General features: G+C 51.8%; 1 protein-coding gene across 3 annotated transcripts in view; it reads right to left on the bottom strand.

Annotated features, from left to right (window-relative positions):
* Positions 1-5,061, bottom strand: part of ZBTB16 (zinc finger and BTB domain containing 16) — a 202,833-nt gene extending 197,772 nt beyond the window's left edge. Inside the window, exons 1-2 of one of the 3 annotated variants that reach the window (XM_027979221.2) lie at positions 4,819-5,061; positions 146-1,503 (exon numbers count right to left, since the gene is read on the bottom strand). In XM_027979221.2, the coding sequence (XP_027835022.1) occupies positions 146-1,413 (1,268 nt within the window). In that variant the 5' untranslated portion in view covers positions 1,414-1,503; positions 4,819-5,061. Of the gene's footprint in view, positions 1-145; positions 1,504-4,113; positions 4,173-4,550 lie in introns of those variants that run through there. The other 2 variants (XM_027979222.3, XM_042232944.2) reach the window with 2 other exon arrangements.
* Positions 5,062-16,800: the final 11,739 nt, after the last annotated feature.

The raw sequence follows: 16,800 nt of genomic DNA, 5'->3' as shown, positions 1-16,800 counted from the left end.
TGGAAAGTGATCTTTCCAGGGATTTTTTTCACAAATAGCAAAGAGAACAAGGGAGCCAGGCCCCAGGACTAGGGGACAGCTGGGAACGAAGGCGGGGCGGAGGCCAGAAATTCCGGGAGGGGGTGACGGGCGCAGAGGGGCCTACCTGTGCTGCTCCACGGCCTCGTTGTCAGGAAGCTCCACGCCACATACACTGCACTGCTCCCCGACAGTGCGGCTCTCGGCCTTCATGCCCACAGCCAGCTCCCCCAGCTTGCTGAACAGCTCCCGCTGGATGAAGCCCTGGGGCAGCAGACCCCCGTAGGTGCTGAAGTCCATGGAGACAGCCAGGGCGGGCTGCACGTGGAGGCCCGAGGTCACCGAGGACGGCATGCTGAGCACGGCATCGGCCTTGTGGTTGGGCAACACGGAGTAGAGTCCCAGGTGCTTCTCAGCTGGGGGCGCAGGGGGCTCCAGTCGGCCGGGGGGGCCCTGGCCGGCCTCGACCGGAGGCGGCAGCTGCTCAGCACTCTCCTCACGTCCGTAGTGCAGCTCCCTGGCGCTGGTGATGACGCTGCTCCGAGTAGGGGTTCCGGGCCCTTCTTTGCCCCTTTCTTCCACCTTGTCCCCCATCCCAGCTGAGATGCTAGACTCCGCGGTCCCAGGGCTTTCCTGGCCGGGCACCTCATCCACTTGCATCATCTCCGGCTTCACCTCAGCCACCGCAGGGTGCCGCCCACCCCCGGCCAGGGTCGGCTCCTCGGGCCCGGCGGGCGGCTGAAGAGCCCCCTGCAGGAGAGACTGTCCTATGGTCATCAGACTGTCCACTGCCGCCTTGGTGGGACTCATGGCGGAAAGGCCAAATGAGGTGGAGACGGAAGGGCTCTGGTCCACCATGGGCCCAGGGAGGCTCTGGGCCGCCACACTGGCATAGCCACTCTCCTCGCTGGAATGCTTCGAGATGAAGATGTTCTTCAGGTATCGCGCCTTGCGGTCCTCTTCCTCCTCGGCCCCGCCCTCCGCCATGGTGGCCTCCGTGTCGTTGTCATCTGAGGCCTGGATGGTCTCCAGGATCTTCAGGCACTGCTCCTCCAGGTACTCGATCTCCAGGATCTCGGCAGCGTACAGCAGGTCATCCAGGTCCTCCGCCTTGGCTTGCAGCGTGGCCGTGTATGCATACTCCAGAATCTGCTGGAAGGTCTTGGGAGACAGGAAGTCCAAAGTATAGTGCTGGCTGTTGCGGTGGAAGAGGATCTCAAACATCTTGCTGGTGCAGGCCAGCACAGTCCGGTGGGCGTGGAACTCCTGGCTGTCCACCATGATGACCACATCGCACAGCGTCCCGGCCAGCCGCATCTGGTTGGCCTTGCACAGGAGCCCCGTGGGGTGGCTAGGGTTCTGCAGCTGGATCATGCCCATCTTTGTCAGATCCATGGTGCTCCCCGAGGCTTAGGCATGAGGCTCTCTTTCCTTCCTGGCTCTGCGTGGCGGGGCAGGGTGCGTTTCCTGGGCCAATGGCAAGGGCTAGAGGGGAGAAATGAGGAAAGAGGCAAAAGAGATGCAAGAACAAAAGATAGATTAGTTACTGTCCCTAAAAGTAAGAATTCAATCAATAGCCCCTGCCCCAAACCTGCAGCAAGACAGTCCTGGAGATTTTAACAGGGGGGAAGGGCTTCCTAGAAATCTACATGACTGCCTTTACAGGCCCAAGAATGATGGGAGTAAAGAGAAGGTTCTGCTGTATAACACAGGCCTAATTCACTGGTCTATGACATCTGTTAGAAGAAGTAAAATGAAAATTACTGTGGAGTCTTGTGAGTCCTGAGCTTTAAATCTGAGCGTGGGGGGCTCCTGTGCAAAGTCAACATTGATTGTGAGAAGATGCCCAGTGCTTAACTTAAATGAGTAAGAATTTAACCCCCTCTTCTAGTCAGTGTAAGCACTCAACTTCACTTTCAACCCCCTGTGCAGCAAATCTCATCTTCAAAACAAAGTTTCTCTAAATCCTGCCTCATTGTGGTAGCCCCAGGAACAACACCTAGCCAAGCTGGGGCTAGCAGCCTAGAGTAGCAGCTCAAAGAAATCTACAGGCAAGGTTCTCCTCCTCCAGCCCACCTTTTCACTCTCAGTTAATGCCTTCCTGGGTTTCTACCCTTCCACTCTTCTCAGGGTTGCCAATGGCTGATGAACCCACGCCCTGACCCTCTCCTTAAGCCCTAAGAGAAATACACACACATAGTCTATGAACTAGCTTGGCTCACTCCCAATCATGGGTACCTCAAAGTGACTGTATAAGTAATCCAAAACCTCAGCTGTGTAGTGTGCATGTATGTGCGTGCACCAGCCAAAGAAACAGAAACAGTTAACACACGTGCGTGCGTGCATGCTCAGTCGTGTCCAACTCTTTGTGACCCCATGACTGTAGCCTGCCGGGCTCCTGACCACGGAGTTTTCCAGACAAGACTACTGGAGTGTGTTGCCATTTCCTCCTCCAGCGGATCTTCCCCACCCAGGGGTTGAACCCACGTCTCCTGCATCTCCTGCATTAACAGGTGATTCTTTACCACTGCACTACCTGGGAAGTCCCAAGCACACGTGTCCACACTTACATTACGTGCCACACTTATATAATGTGCTGCACTTATCTCCTGCCCACAAGTGCCCAGTAGTGAGGAGGACCTGTAATATGCAGGCTAGGGATTGAAGGGCCTACAGAGAGATCCTAGAAAACAGGTACCCCTAAAGCCAGGAGTGCATGTGCTGGGAACACAAACCCCCAGGATCTCCCACAGGCTCCCGGGAGTGGGCAAGTCCCATGACCCAAAGAGGAATTGATGCTGGACTGCTACACCTGGCTCCAAGGGGTGAGAGGTGATATTGGCACCAGCATCTATGGTGTGAGTTACCAGCATGAAGGGAAGATTGAGCTGGAGACAAAGGCCTCTCTCCAAGTGCTCTTTGCGATCAGTAACAGGGCTCTGGGTCTCCCAAACCTGTCTAAAGCGTGTCTGAAAGATCTCACAGGCCCAAGTCCCTCCCAGCCTCGGCCTTGCTGTGGCCAATATTGCTGTGAAATCAATTGGGAGCAACGCAGAGCAAGGGCTCTTCCTCTTGGAACACTGCTGGCCTCCGCCCCCAAAGGGAACCCTATTGACTCCAGGCCACAAATCTTACTTAGAAAGGGTTAACAGGGCAGTCAATCAAGAAGACACTTCTGCTCCCCACCCTGGGGTGAGAACGGAGGCCATGGGGGGGGGGGGGTGACCATTCACAAGCGCCTTGCCACCATGCGCTTTCCCCGCAGACTTTGGGTTTCAGAGAACTAGGAGGTAGGAATCGAAAGAATGGAAGCTAGTCTACCCGAATTCCTTCCCCAAAGCAAGCACCGTGGGTCCTGAAGGAAATCAGGGTGCCCTGATCAGCCGTCCCCGAAACCCGAGGCTCGGCGCCCGGGAGCCGGCTGGTGCTGGCTGCAGCGCCGTGCCCCTCGTCACGGCGGAAAGCCAGCGCTAACCAGCTCGAGCTCCGGGGATCGATCGCGCGCTCACACCTTCCCGCCCCTCACCCCCCACCCCGTTTCCAGCCACCCCCTCCGGAGACTTGGAGACGACTTCAGCAAACTTGGGGAAGCAACTTTTCCGGGGAAACCAGATGGCAACGAGAAAGGGAGCTGGGTTAGGAAAGAAGAAAAGCGAAAGAGACCCGGGCGAAAGGCAAGAGTTCAGGCGGGCCGAATGCTGGGGCGAGAGAGGCGAGAAGGCGGACTCGCCTTGAGGCGAAGGGGAAGCACAAAAGCCCGACGAGTTGTGGGAGGAAAGGCGAGAAGGGATCTGAGGGCCCTCTCTCTCCAACCCAGGGCGGGGATCCCCGCGAGCGGCGGACAAGGTCCCCGGCCTCGGGCGGGTGGCGCCAGCAGCAGGCGCGCCCGGCCCAGGCACGTTGCGAGCGTTCCGGGGAGCGGCCAGCGAGTCGGTGCTGAGCGCGTCTGTGCGTTCCAGCGGGTCCGCGGGCCGGCGAGATCGTGCGCATTTCGAGCGCGTGCGGGAGTGTTCGAGGGGCTGTGAGAGCGAGCTGCCGGCGCGCAGGGGTGGGAAAGGCATCCCGAACGCATCAGGTGCAGAGCGGAGCACCCACCGAGCGCGGCCGGGAGCGCACAGCGAGCTCCGGCGCCACAGCCGGTCCCGCCGAGAGCCGAGGAGGGCCCGGAGCGCTGGAGACACTCCAGCGCTCCACCACGGAGCCCCTCCCCCCCAAAACCGGGGGGATCAAGTCCAATCAAGAAAAAGGAGCCCACCACGTTTTCCAAAGAGAAACAAAACCCAAGTGACTCCCAGTCCGGCTCCCCTCCGCCCCCAAAACCACTCCTCCGATCCTAGCTTCCCAGCTGGCGGGAGAATAAACACACAAATAAACCACAGCCCTATCTCGCGCCCGCGCACCGGTCGGCATACATATGAGCACCCACAGGCTCCCGGCTCCTCCGCCGGCCCCTGGTGGTACAAAGCCTCCTATTCCCAGCCCTGCGCTTGTGACCCCCGGCCCCGCAGACCGCTCTGGCCCCCACTTCTCACCCCGACTGTGCCCTGGAGTGGAAAGGTTGGGGAGGCAACTGCGCCCAAGCTGACAGCCAGGGCTCCCCCTTCCAGCCGACCCCCAACCGCCGGCGGCGACGGCTGCAGCAGCAGGAAGGGAACAAGCCGAATAAAATAAGGCAGAAGCCCAGCGGTCGAGTGGCCGAAGCGAGCGCGCCCCCCCCCCCCCCCAGACCTCTCCAGCCCTGGGGTGCCTGGGCGCAGAGCTATCTCTGGGCAGTGCGCCTCTCCCTGGCCTCCAACTCACCGCTGCCGAGCCGGGTGCCGTGGGGTGGGTGTGCGTGCCTCTTGGGGGTGTGTGCCTCTGTCTGGGAGGGGTGTTGCTGGGGAACTGTTGCTCTCGGTATCACGGCGGTAGCGGCGGCATCGCCCGGCAGTTCGCAGTACCCGCTCTCATCGCCCTCAACTCCTCTGTGCTGCGAGGTTAGCAAATCACCACCGGCTGCGGCGCCTCCGCCGCGTCCCACGTCAACGCCGAGCCCCCTCCCCTGCGAGGCCCCGGCGCCTCTCCATCTTTAGTGCTGGCGGCCGAGCCCGGCTCCCTGCCCACAGCTGCCCCCCTTCCCTCCCCCCTCCCGCGCCGTTCCCCGGCTCAGCCCGCCCACCCCCCCGCACTGGCCGAGCCCGCGCGCGCTCTCCGCCCCACCCCTCCCCTCCCCTGCAGTCCCCCTCCCTTCCCCGCGCGCCGCGCGCCGGGCTTCGCCTGACATCTAGCTGCTGCTGGGGCGCTGGCGGCCGCCGCTCACCGGCCAGGCGGAGAGGAGAGGAGGAGCTCGTGGAGAGGCGCACCAGGGATTTGGGCGTCTCAGTGGGGGCAGTGGAGATGAGGGGCGAGGAGCTGCCCCCATCTTCAACCCCCAGAATTTTAATCTCCAGTGGGAACAGGTTTTGTGTTTCCCTGCTGCTTCCAGGCTCAGAATTTTGTTCTCCCAACGTTTGCCCCATGAGTGCGTGTCATCTCGCCTTTCACTTTTTTCTCGGGGCTCGGGACGGCACCCCTCGACCCCGCCGTCGTCTTTAGAAGCTCGTTTTCATGGTACCCAAGCCCAGCGCTTTGGGGCCTCCAGGCCTTCTGAGCATCCAGACTGCGATTCGCCTCCAGGCGCAGAGTTCGCGGGCCCAGGGGAACCGAGTGCCAGAGGCTCCCGCGGGGATCTGTCGTCGAGGGGAGACGCCCCCATTTTAGCTGTCGCGACCCCTGGAGGCCAAGATCGAGGCGCGAGGGAAACTTCTTGCCAGTCTTGAGCATCCGCTAAACTTCCCCCCCGCCCTTTGCGCCGCCGCCCCCCTTCCCCCCGCCCCCGGCCCCCAGGGAACCTTGGCTGGAAGCAATTCCGCAAGAACTGAGCTCAGTTCGGGACAAAGTCTTCAGGGGGCGGCGAGTGAGAGCCTGGAGAAGCTCCAGGCTCCCCAAAGTGCCTCCTCTCTGCTGATCGCTCCACTTTAGAGGGCGGAGCTGAGGTCAGGAATCCCTAGAGCAACCAGAAGACATGCGCCCTTCCGCGGGCTGCGGAGAGCCCCCATCTTCACCCTTTCCTTGGAACTTGGCGAAGGTGGTGGGCGAGAGGTGGAAAACGCCCTTCTTCTGGGCACACACCTTGACTTCCGGCTAGGGTGAGGGTAGTGGTGGAGAGCGCCCTCGCTGGGTCTCCAGACAGTCGTCCCTGGAGGTCATACAATCTTCGCAATGCGGGGCTTCAATCACGGAATCTGGAGTCCCCACCCTGTCCCTGACAAGGGGGTGGGTCAAAGGCTTCCCACCAGACACGCATGAGTGTATCCCGATGCGCCCTCTGGCACTGCCCCAAACCGAGGGTCAGGCCCCAAGAATTAAAGCGTCTTGGAAGATGGCAGAAGCCCGCTAGAGGCAAAAATCCACTTCCGGCCTGGCAAGGCCAGCTGGCCAGAGTTTCCATCAGAACTGAGCCGAGTTCACAAGAGCTGCTAACGGACCAGACCCGAGAACAGGCAGCTCCATCCCAGCAAGCCCGTCCTTGTCTCCTCGCAGGAAAAGTGCTCAGACCTGCCTGCAGGAGTCGGGGGAGAGAAGCCACTTGAAAGTGAAGAAAGGGAGTTAGTTACACCGCAGTGTCTGACGGATGCCAGGGAAAACCCAGTCCCTGGGTATTCTGATGAACAATAAAGAGCAGTCTATGATAGGGCTACTTTTCTAGCTAAGATCTACAGTCTGTAAGAGGAAAGAAATTTAAGGAAAGTTGAGAAAGAACTGGTGTGATAAACAACAAGGATTTACTGTGTCGTACAAATGGCTCAGAGGTTAAAGCATCTGCCTGGAATGCAGGAGACCCGGCTCGATCCCTGAGTTGGGAAGATCCCCTGGACAAGGAAATGGCAACCCACTCCAGTACTCTTGCCTGGAGAATCCCATGGAGGGAGGAGCCTGGCAGGCTACAGTCCATGGGGTCGCAAAGAGTCGGACTCGACTGAGTGACTTGAGGACGACGAGGACGACAGGACCACGAGGACGACAGGTAACTATAGGGGTTTCTGGTTGGCTCAGACCGGAAAGAATCTGCCTGCAGTGCAGGAGACCCAGGTTCAGTCCTGGGGTGGGGAAGGTCCCCTGGAGAAGGGAATGGCTCCCCACCCCAGTATCTTGCCTGGAGAATTCCATGGACAGAGGAGCCTGGCAGGCTACAGTCCATGGGGTTGCAGAGTCGGACACAACTGAGAGACAACACACACACACACAGAACTATATTAAGTATCTTGTAATGACCTGTAATGGAAAAAATCTAAATATATGTATAACTGCATCACTTTGCTATGCACCTGAAGCTAACAATATTGTAAATCAACTACAATCCAATTTTTAAAAAAGAACTGATCCGCAAGGAGAACAAGAGGAGAGAGATGGAAGGAGAGAGGATGGTCCTAGCACCTCACCAGGGAAATAGAAGGAAGCATTTAACTGAAGCATTTAGCTTCTGCCTAGATAGTACCTTCCGAAGGTTGCTACCTCTCTCCACGTCCACCTACTAGCCCCTCCTGAGTGCGGTAAGAGGCGAAGCACACAATTAACCCCTGATCTAATCTCCTATTAATCCTCAATCAGAGGCAGGGAGACTCTCTGGGGAAACAATGGGAAAGAAGAAATCCTCTGTGGCCCTGGACCCCTCCCCCCCAACCTCCATGCCATACTCACGCTATGTGAAAATCTCCCTTGCTTCATAAACTCGACCCATTAAAAAGCCCGGCCCTTGTTAGTAAGTGTTAAAGAGAGATTAATGCCCGAATTTAAGAGGTGGCGAAGGTAACAAAAAAGGAGGAAGGCAGGCGAGGCTTTGGGCTGAGTGCCAGCGTTGGGCTCCAAGCATTTCCACTTAGCACTGAAGGCTGGCTGCACAGCAGTTTGATAAGGTTTATTGGGCCCAGATAAAGTGGCAGCAGCTCCCCCACCAAAACTGGCACCATTTATAGCCAGAGCTGTGTGTCCTTGGGCCCCGGGAAGGCTGATGAGAATCTCCAGTTCAGAGATTTCATATGGCAGCACCTAAAAACCAGCAGGATGGAAAATTACAGCAGAAAACTCTCATTCTCTCATTCTCTTTCTCTCTCATGTTCATGTATCTGTAGTAGATTTTTTTTTAACTTTTTTTTTCCTTGGGTGTGGTAAGAGAAACTGGGACATGAGTTTTGACAGATCCTAAAAATAGGAGAGACTTCAATCTTCCAGGGACATCATCCTGCTGGAAACAGAGGAACAGATGAGATGACCTTTGGGTGGAATTCCATCGCTAAAACATCTTATCCCTTCATCTCCTCCTTTACTCATGTACCTCCCTGTGGTAGCAGCCCTTCTGAACTCAGGTTGTGAAGAGAAGGGTACATTAGGTCTAAGTGATCTTACAGGAGGGAGACCGTGGGGATTATACCTCATTCTGAGCACTGTCTGTGAATCACACATGACCTGTATTGTTTCATTTAATCCTTGTAACAACTCTCATAATGCAAGTATTGTTCTTTCCCTCATTTCTATGGATGGGAAACCTGAGGCTCAGAGAGGTTAAGCACTTTACCCAAGACTACAGAGCTGTTAAATATCAGAGCCAAGACTTAAATCAGACCATTCCAACTTCAAAGCTCGTGATCATAATTTCTAGATTATATAGCCTCTGTGCTGTGCTTAGTCGCTCAGTCGTGTCCAACTCTTTGCGACCCCATGGACCATAGCCTGCCAGGCACCTCTGTCCATGGGGATTCTCCAGGCAAGAATACTGGACTGATTGCCATACGTTCCTCTAAGGGATCTTTCCCCACCCAGGGATCGAACCCAGGTCTCCCCTCATTGCAGGCGGATTCTTTACCAACTGAGCTACCAGGGAAGCTCCTATATAGCCTCTAGTGAGATGAAAAAAAGGAAACAAGGGCTTTTAATTTCCCTTCTCCTCTTATTCCACAAAGACCAAGGCCTCCGCAACAGCCAGCCGAGCTGGGAACCGAACAGTTCTGCACTGAATCAGGCCACCAAGGAGGCAGACTTAGATGCCCAGATCTCTGCACTTTCTTTCCTCCTCAGAAATCTCAGTCAAGGAAGTCCTTGGAGATCCAGCGGTGAGGACTCTACACTTTCACTGCCGACGGGCCCAGGTTCACTCCCCAGTCAGAACCGCAAGCCGAAAGCTGAGTGGTGCAGTACTGGGGGAAAAAAAAAAAATCTCAGCAAAAGTTGAGAAAGGAGTTTGGAATTACAATAAAATTCTAATTAAGTAGATGCCCAGGAAGAAGGTGATTGTGTTGTTTAGAGTATTCTGCTTGAGGGTTAACAAAATGTTCCAAACCATTTTGTTCCAGCTCCTTCGTTGGAAAATAGTCTTAAAATTGGAAGGTAAAATTTCCTATCATGAAAATGAGATCAAAGACTCCTGTCTTTGGGGGAGAAGCAGCCACTTCATATTTCTCCAAAACCTTGTGATACGGAATGAAGAATATTCAAGGAAGGATGCTGGCAGTAAAGGCCCTGAATGGAAAAAAATTAAAAATGTAAATAGTCTCCTCTACAATGGAGAATTCCAGGTTGCCACCAGAAGATGCACCAGGCAGTCATGTGTGCATACTAAGTCACTTCAGCTGAGTCAGACTCTGCAACTCTATGGACTGGAACCCGCCAGCTTCTCCGTCCATAGGATTCTCCAGACAAGAATACTGGAATGGGTTGCCATGCCCTCTTCCAGGGGATCTTCCTGACCCAGGGATTGAACCCAGGTTTCCTGTATTGGCAGGTGAGATCTTTAGGCCATCACATATACTCTCAGATCTTTACCCCACTGGGGACTCTTGAGGGGAAAAACACAGAAAGCCTATTGTGTCCATTTTTGGAGTCAAATGATCTTATGATGCCTCACGGCCATCACTGAGATATCCTCTAGATAGATACCAATAATGTTAAACACTAAGCAGAATCGGGAATTCTCTGACCATCCAGTGGTTAGAACTCCACACTTCTACTGCAGGAGGCCCAGGTTCAATCCCTGGTCAGGGAACTAAGAATCCGTAAGCCACGAGACTCAACCAAAAAAAAATAGCTAAGCAGAGTCATATTTGCCCTCAGTGCATATGTTGATAGTTTTCTTTTGTTTTTCTTAATTATTTCATCCCACTTCTTTTCATCCCCCCGCTAAAAAGCAGAGAAAAAAAAAATCAGGCAAGGTGTAGCTTCTGGTTATTTGAAGTTTAGAAAAGAAAATAAGAAGATAGTTTCTTTGACTAGTAATTGTCATCTTTTCCCAGTGGATGTCTGGTTAGTGATATTTACACCTAGGCTTCTCCTCCAGGTACTAAGAATGCCCTTCTTTTCTGTAAGGCAGAGAGTGTTTCAAAGGAAAGAGATGAGGGGTTATTTCTTTTAGCCCCAGAGGCCTTGGGTCACTGTGACCCCAAGATTTTGTGACTGAGGAAGAGAAAGCTTTTTCTTCTCTCTCTCCCACCAGCATATTGCAAATAGTGCTGGGACCTAATGTTGTCAACTCAAATAGCAAATCTGAGTTGTTATTAGTGCAAAGATGCCCTGAGGGGGTAGGCAGTGTGGATAAAATCTGCAATGGATGCTATGGGGAAGTGTGCTTATAATTATAATGGGATTTAATGTACACTGGAACCAGATGATGACAGCCATTTAAAAAAGAGACGCTTAATAAGAGAGATCCCTTAATGACAGGCAGCAGGGCTCCGGTTATTAGGGAGAGGCCCTGTGTTTCACTGGGTGTCACAAACCATGTGCCAGGTTGTATGGGGTTCCAAACAAAGCTTTGGGGTGAGGCATACAACCATGGCTGTCAGCTCTTGGGCATAATGTTTTAATGTTGTTGTCTCTGAAAGGGACATTTGCACGCCAGGGAAAGGCAGTTCTCCCCTTCAGATACACACAAGCACAAACCCTGGCCCCAGGCCAACACAGTAGTTTTGGCGTTTTCTTGTAATCTGATTTGTTCTAAAAAAGACGGCCTCAATTTCAAAACTAAAATTTTGTGGCTGTCGAGGGGCGCATACAGTATGCATGAAATGAAGCAGCAAGACTCTCATGACAAGTAACGGGAGGCCCACAGTGAAATCCCCAGTGCTGCGCTTAGTCGCGTCCAACTCTTTGCATCACCATGGACTGCAGCCCGCCAGCCTCCTCTGTCCATGAGGATTCTCCAAGCAAGAGTGCTGGAGTGGGTTGCCATGCCCTACCTCCAGGGGATCTTCCAAACCCAGAGATCAAACCCAGGTCTCTCGCATTGCAGGCGGATTCTTTACCAGCTGAGCCATAAGGGAAGCCTGCAATCCCCAGGCACCATGCTGAAAATTAACCCCTGAGTCTTCATCAGAAACAGGATTTTTTTTTTTTTTAAGCTTTGGTGTTTCTTTGTGGGGAGGTCAGGAAGAAGGGAAATATGTAACATTTTCTTGTGCTTTTAAACTTTAGTCAGTTGTTTACATTGTGAGGGGTTTAACTTTGCACGTTGGAATCCAGGGCAGCTGTTTTACAGCGGGAGCCACCTGCACAATCTAGAAGGACCTGTAGGAGGAGGGTCATGCTCCTTGAAGGTGTCCCCAGAAGCACCACCATCCAGAAATAACAACTCGTATCCAAGTTGTATTATTTTGTATATTTCTTACCAGATGTGAGAGAAGTGTGTGAAAACTAGCCTGTTTAATACGAAATTCATCAATGGTTATCGTGTTATGTGTTCACAAAGCATATGGCTAGTCTCAGAATCCTTAAAGTGGCATCTTTTCTATATCCTGAGGGAGAAAAGAGAAGAGATAAAATAAGTGAAAACTGAATTTCTGGTCCTACGCTTGCAGAAGCTAAATTTCTGGAAAATGCATGCATTCATGCCCAGTCTCTCTTTGTGATCACATGGACTGTAACCCGCCAGGCTCCTCTGTCCACGGGGTTTCCCAGGCAAGAATACTGGAGTGGTTTGCCATTTCATTCTCCAGTGGATCTTCCTCACCCAGGGTTCGAACCTGCATCTCCTGTGTGTCCTGCACTGGCAGGCGAATTCTTTACCGCTCAACCAGCTGGGAAGCCAAATTTCCCAAAAAGGTACTCTCCAAACAGAAGTGGTATGTTGGGGGTACATAAGCCACAAGATGAAATGATTTTACTCAATGACAGGTAATTTAAGCCAATTATGTTAAAATTATCACAGCAAAACAAACGTTAGTATCCTGTGGAGTGGAATTCAAATTTTGTGTGATTTTTAAGATAAAATGAGAGACTGCCTTGGAGTTCTCCCTTGAGGAGAGCTCACTGCCTTTTTTCCCATTGGGCCTGAGTAGGTGGGAGACAAGCGGATGCCCGTGAAGGGAGTTGTGGACACTTTGCCTGAGGCCCTGTCTGCAGGGCAGGTTCATTTGTCTCTGGGTAGTTCATTGTTGGATCTTCGGGCTTTTTTTTTTTTTTTTTTTCCCTGCCACGTGACCTGTGGGATCAAGCATGAGCCCCCTGCACTGGAAGCATGGAGTCTTAACCACTGGGCCACCAGTTAAGTCCCCCTTGTTGGATCTTTGATGCAGTGTTCTCCACTCCACCCTCCAGTTAGAATTAATTTCTCCTTCCTCTCCATGTTGACCACCATCTGCCTTGTATCTGGCTGAATCATATGCATTCTGATCACTCCTTCTTTTGAGAGTTTCTGGAAGGCTTGGTCTCAGTCTTGTTCAACTTAGATTCCCCATCCCCGTCCTCAGAGCCTGTACACTGTCAAGCAGAGGAGGTCTCAATCAATGTTCACGAATGAGCATTGAATGAATGCATATACGCATGGATGAATGAATGAATAAACGGACATAGACACCAAAAGTTTCAGGAATTTAGAAGAGGAACCATTCTGTACCCTAACATTTAGGGCAGAATTCTTTGTACCTATGGGTTTTTCATCAGCTTTTGAAAAATCCAAAGGATATAGTTAAGGGTGGAGGATAGCTGTTGAATTTAATTGTATATAGCTTCTTGAGGATATAACTGGGTTCTAGATCAGTTTATGTCTCCCTTGGGGGCCTAGAACCAAGCTTTTCTCAGTATCCTAAGAGCATTAATAAATATTTATTAAATTTCACTGGATCAAAATGAACTGATATGAATTCATGGTAAAGCTTATTTCTCCTACAGTGGCCTTGTACCCCTAATCCCTGTGGCTATTAGTTAACTAGTCCAGGGCTGAGAAGAAGCATCTGATCTCCTGCTGGGGACCTCAGTGGGTGGAGGACTGCTGACTAAGCCTGAAACTAGCACAGGAGATTAGGCACCAGCACTGACAGGTTAGTTCTGCTCTTACCCAATGTGGCAGAGACTGGCTAGCTGTTTTCCAGATATCTTCCTGAGCACACATTGGATTACATTTTTCAGCTTACCCTGCTGCCAGGTACAGGCCATGTGATTGAGTTTTGGCCAATGAATGGATTGTAATCAGAAGTCCCTTGTGCCGCTACCAGGACCGACCCATAAAGACTCCCATGTAGAATTCTCTAGGCCTTTCTCTTTTCTGTGACTTGGCCCCATGAGCCTACAGATACCTTGAAAACTGAGTGATGAAAATGACACAGCCAAGATGGAAAGAGCCTTGGAGGGCGGCTACCTGTCTACTGAGAACTCCCAATGTGGGCTTTATATAAACAAGAAAAAAAAAAAACCTTTGATGTCAGGAACTTCCCTTGTGGTCCAGAGGCTAGAACTCCCCATTCCCAAGGCTGGGATTCAATCTCTGGCAGGGGAACTTGAACCCAGATACTGCAACTAAGACCTGGCGCAGCCAAATAAATAAATAAATATAAAAAACAAGCCCCAAAACCTTTGATGTCTTGAGTAGGCTTGGCAAAGAAAATGCAGGACATTCAGTTAAATTTGAATTTCAGATAAGTAATGAACAATTTTTAATATAAGTATATCCCAAATATTGCACAGCACATAGTAATACTAAAACTATTTGAAATTCAAATTTAAATTGATGTCTTTCAGCTATTATGTATTTTACAGTTTATTATAGTAATTAGCATTACCTTAATACATACACCTAGTTTCATTTGTCAGAGCAGCAGGGCCATGGCACCTGAGCTGGGATCCTGGCCTGGGATAAGGGGTTGACCCCAGGCCCTCTTGACAACTTAGGTTACACGTAGAGCAGATCCACTGAGAATGGACAATCTTGTATGGACAGAGTCAAGGGGGAAACCAAGAGTACAACAGCTTTTAGTTCACCCTTTTTCCTATGAACATACTTTTGTTAGCTGTCTCTCTACTAGACTGTAAGCCTGGGGACAAAGAGGGTTGTGAGTTTCACCTCTGTATCTGCCATACTTGGCACATGGCCATGTTGAGTCCTTAATTGGTGGTGGAAGAGCAACATGCCCGCTGGGGAAGGGTGGATGGGAAGGCACCATAATGTGGGCCTATCTGAGCTTTTGAGGGCTAAAACTAGGACTAGTTGAGAACACTGTTAAGCCAATCACTGTGTCTTCTTCCACTTTCTCCTTTGTCCCTTAAACAGCTAGTGTAGCAAAAAGGCTGAGAACTTGGGCTCTCATTTACTCACACGGATCTGCATTCAAATACCACACTCCCATTTCCTAGATCTTGGGTGATTTGGGGTCCGTTATTTAAACTCTTGAGTTGTACTGTCCTCACCAGCTAAATCGAGGACAAATAATGGTACTCATCTGACTGAGTGGCTAGGAACATGCACCGGGGTGCTTGGCCACAGTGAAAGTTCTGAAAATGTTAGCTATCATTAGCGATGATGTCAGATACTCTTTCTTTTCTCCCTTCCCCCTAAAAAATGCCTGATTATAAATATTTGGGGTAAGGTCTTGTGAGAAATAAAAGCTCTTTGAAAGAATGAAGGATGACCTGTGATTATTGACATAATGATAGCTGTAAGCATCGCTTTGCAGCCCCATTCCCCCAGTCTTGTCCTATGTATTTGGTTGGGATGAGGCAAGCGGGCAAATGGAGAGCCGAGTGGGGAGTGCAGATATAAAGTATGAAGTGCAGGGGGCAGTGTTAATTTTCACCTTGGCACATGACGTGTTTATTAACGTGTACCTAGACTCCGCTGCAGCAGCCCAGTTTCCTTGAGTTAAATAGCAGTCATGCCCAACTGGCTCTGCATGTACCATTACTCCAAGTGATTGAGCCAATTTCTCCCTCTGCCATGAGTTTAAGTTGTAAACCTCTCAGCCAGACAGGGAGGCAATGATGGCCTGCCTGTTGTGATTATTATTAACCTTTAGGATTGCGTTCGCAAGACCAGGATGAGGCAGGGCACGGACTGCAGACACCCACTCACCTCTGCCCAGTCTGCGCACCGTTGTTCACTTTCCTTACAAAGAGGCTGCTGTCCACCAGCCTGGCGGGGGGGGGGGGGGGGGTACCCTCTAGTGCTGGGTGCATGCATGCTAACACGCTTCCATCATGTCCCAGTCTTTGCAATCCTGCAGACCGTAGCCTCCCAGGCTCCTCTGTCCACGGGATTCTCCAGGCAGGAGCTGGAGTGAGTTGCCATGCCCTCCTGCAGGAGATCTTCCCCACCCGGGGATCGAATCCGCCTCTCTTATGTTTCCTGCACTGGCCAGCGAGTTCTTTACCACTAGCGCCACCTGGGAAGCCCCTTGTACTGGGGGAAATGGTGAAATGTTGAGTGTTTTCTGTTGCATCTGGCCAGGGATTGTGGGAAAATTGTAGAAGAGGGGAAAGAGTTGTTCTAGAGATGTCTTTAAAATTTTTTTTATTCATTTATTTATTTTGGCTGCACTGGGCCTTCGTTGCGGGCACAGGCTTGCTGCAGTTGTGGAAAGCAGGGGCTACTCTCTGGTTGTGGTGCCGTGGCTGTAGGGCACTCGGATTTCAGTCCTTGTGGTGTGTGGGCTTAGTGGCCCCATGGCATGTGGAATCTTCCTGGATCAGGGATTGAACCCTTGCCCCCTGGATTGGCAGGCGGATTCTTAACCTTGAAGTTCAGATTTTTTTTTTTCTCTTGGCCATGTATTTATTAATCAGAGACTAAGTTATCTAGCTGTTCCCTGCAGGGTCCATTGCTAGCTAGTTAGCCTGGACCAGGTCTATTTAGCCATAATTGTACGGGAGACCAAGCATTACAGAGGGTGGCAGGGCTGGAGGAGAGTGATAAGCAAGCTCTCTCTCTCTCTCCCAGTCCATATTTCTTTTTCCTTAAAGGAAACTTCTTCCTTGTTGATTAATCAGGAATTGCCAGGCATGGCAGATCCCTGAGTGTGGGCAGCTTATTTTGCTTTTCTGAACAATTTCGTCTCTGCAAAATCTCTAAGAAGAAAGGAGGCCACCCCGGTGCCTTGGGGTGTTTGTGTTGCTTCTTTGTTAAAAATCCAAGTGTATCTGTGATCCCTTACTGGGTGAAGGATGCAGTCAAAGAAAAAAACAATTCTGCCCTCAGAAAGTTACAGTCTAATAGTAAAGCTCGTACTTTAGCCACCTCATTCGAAGAGTTGACTCATTGGAAAAGACCCTGATGCTGGGAGGGATTGGGGGCAGGAGGAGAAGGGGACGACAGAGGATGAGATGGCTGGATGGCATCACCGACTCGATGGACATGGGTTTGGGTGAACTCCGAGAGTTGGTGATGGACAGGGAGGCCTGGCGTGCTGCAATTCATGGGGTTGCAAAGAGTCGGACACGACTGAGCGACTGAACTGAACTGAAGTAAGGCTGGAGTCAAACAGGACAGGTGGTGGTGGGGGGCAGGGT

Source organism: Ovis aries, chromosome 15 (assembly GCF_016772045.2).
Source record: "Ovis aries strain OAR_USU_Benz2616 breed Rambouillet chromosome 15, ARS-UI_Ramb_v3.0, whole genome shotgun sequence".
NCBI lineage: Eukaryota > Metazoa > Chordata > Mammalia > Artiodactyla > Bovidae > Ovis > Ovis aries.
Note: the sequence above shows the minus strand (reverse complement) of the source record. Positions and strands in the feature narration are given on the sequence as shown.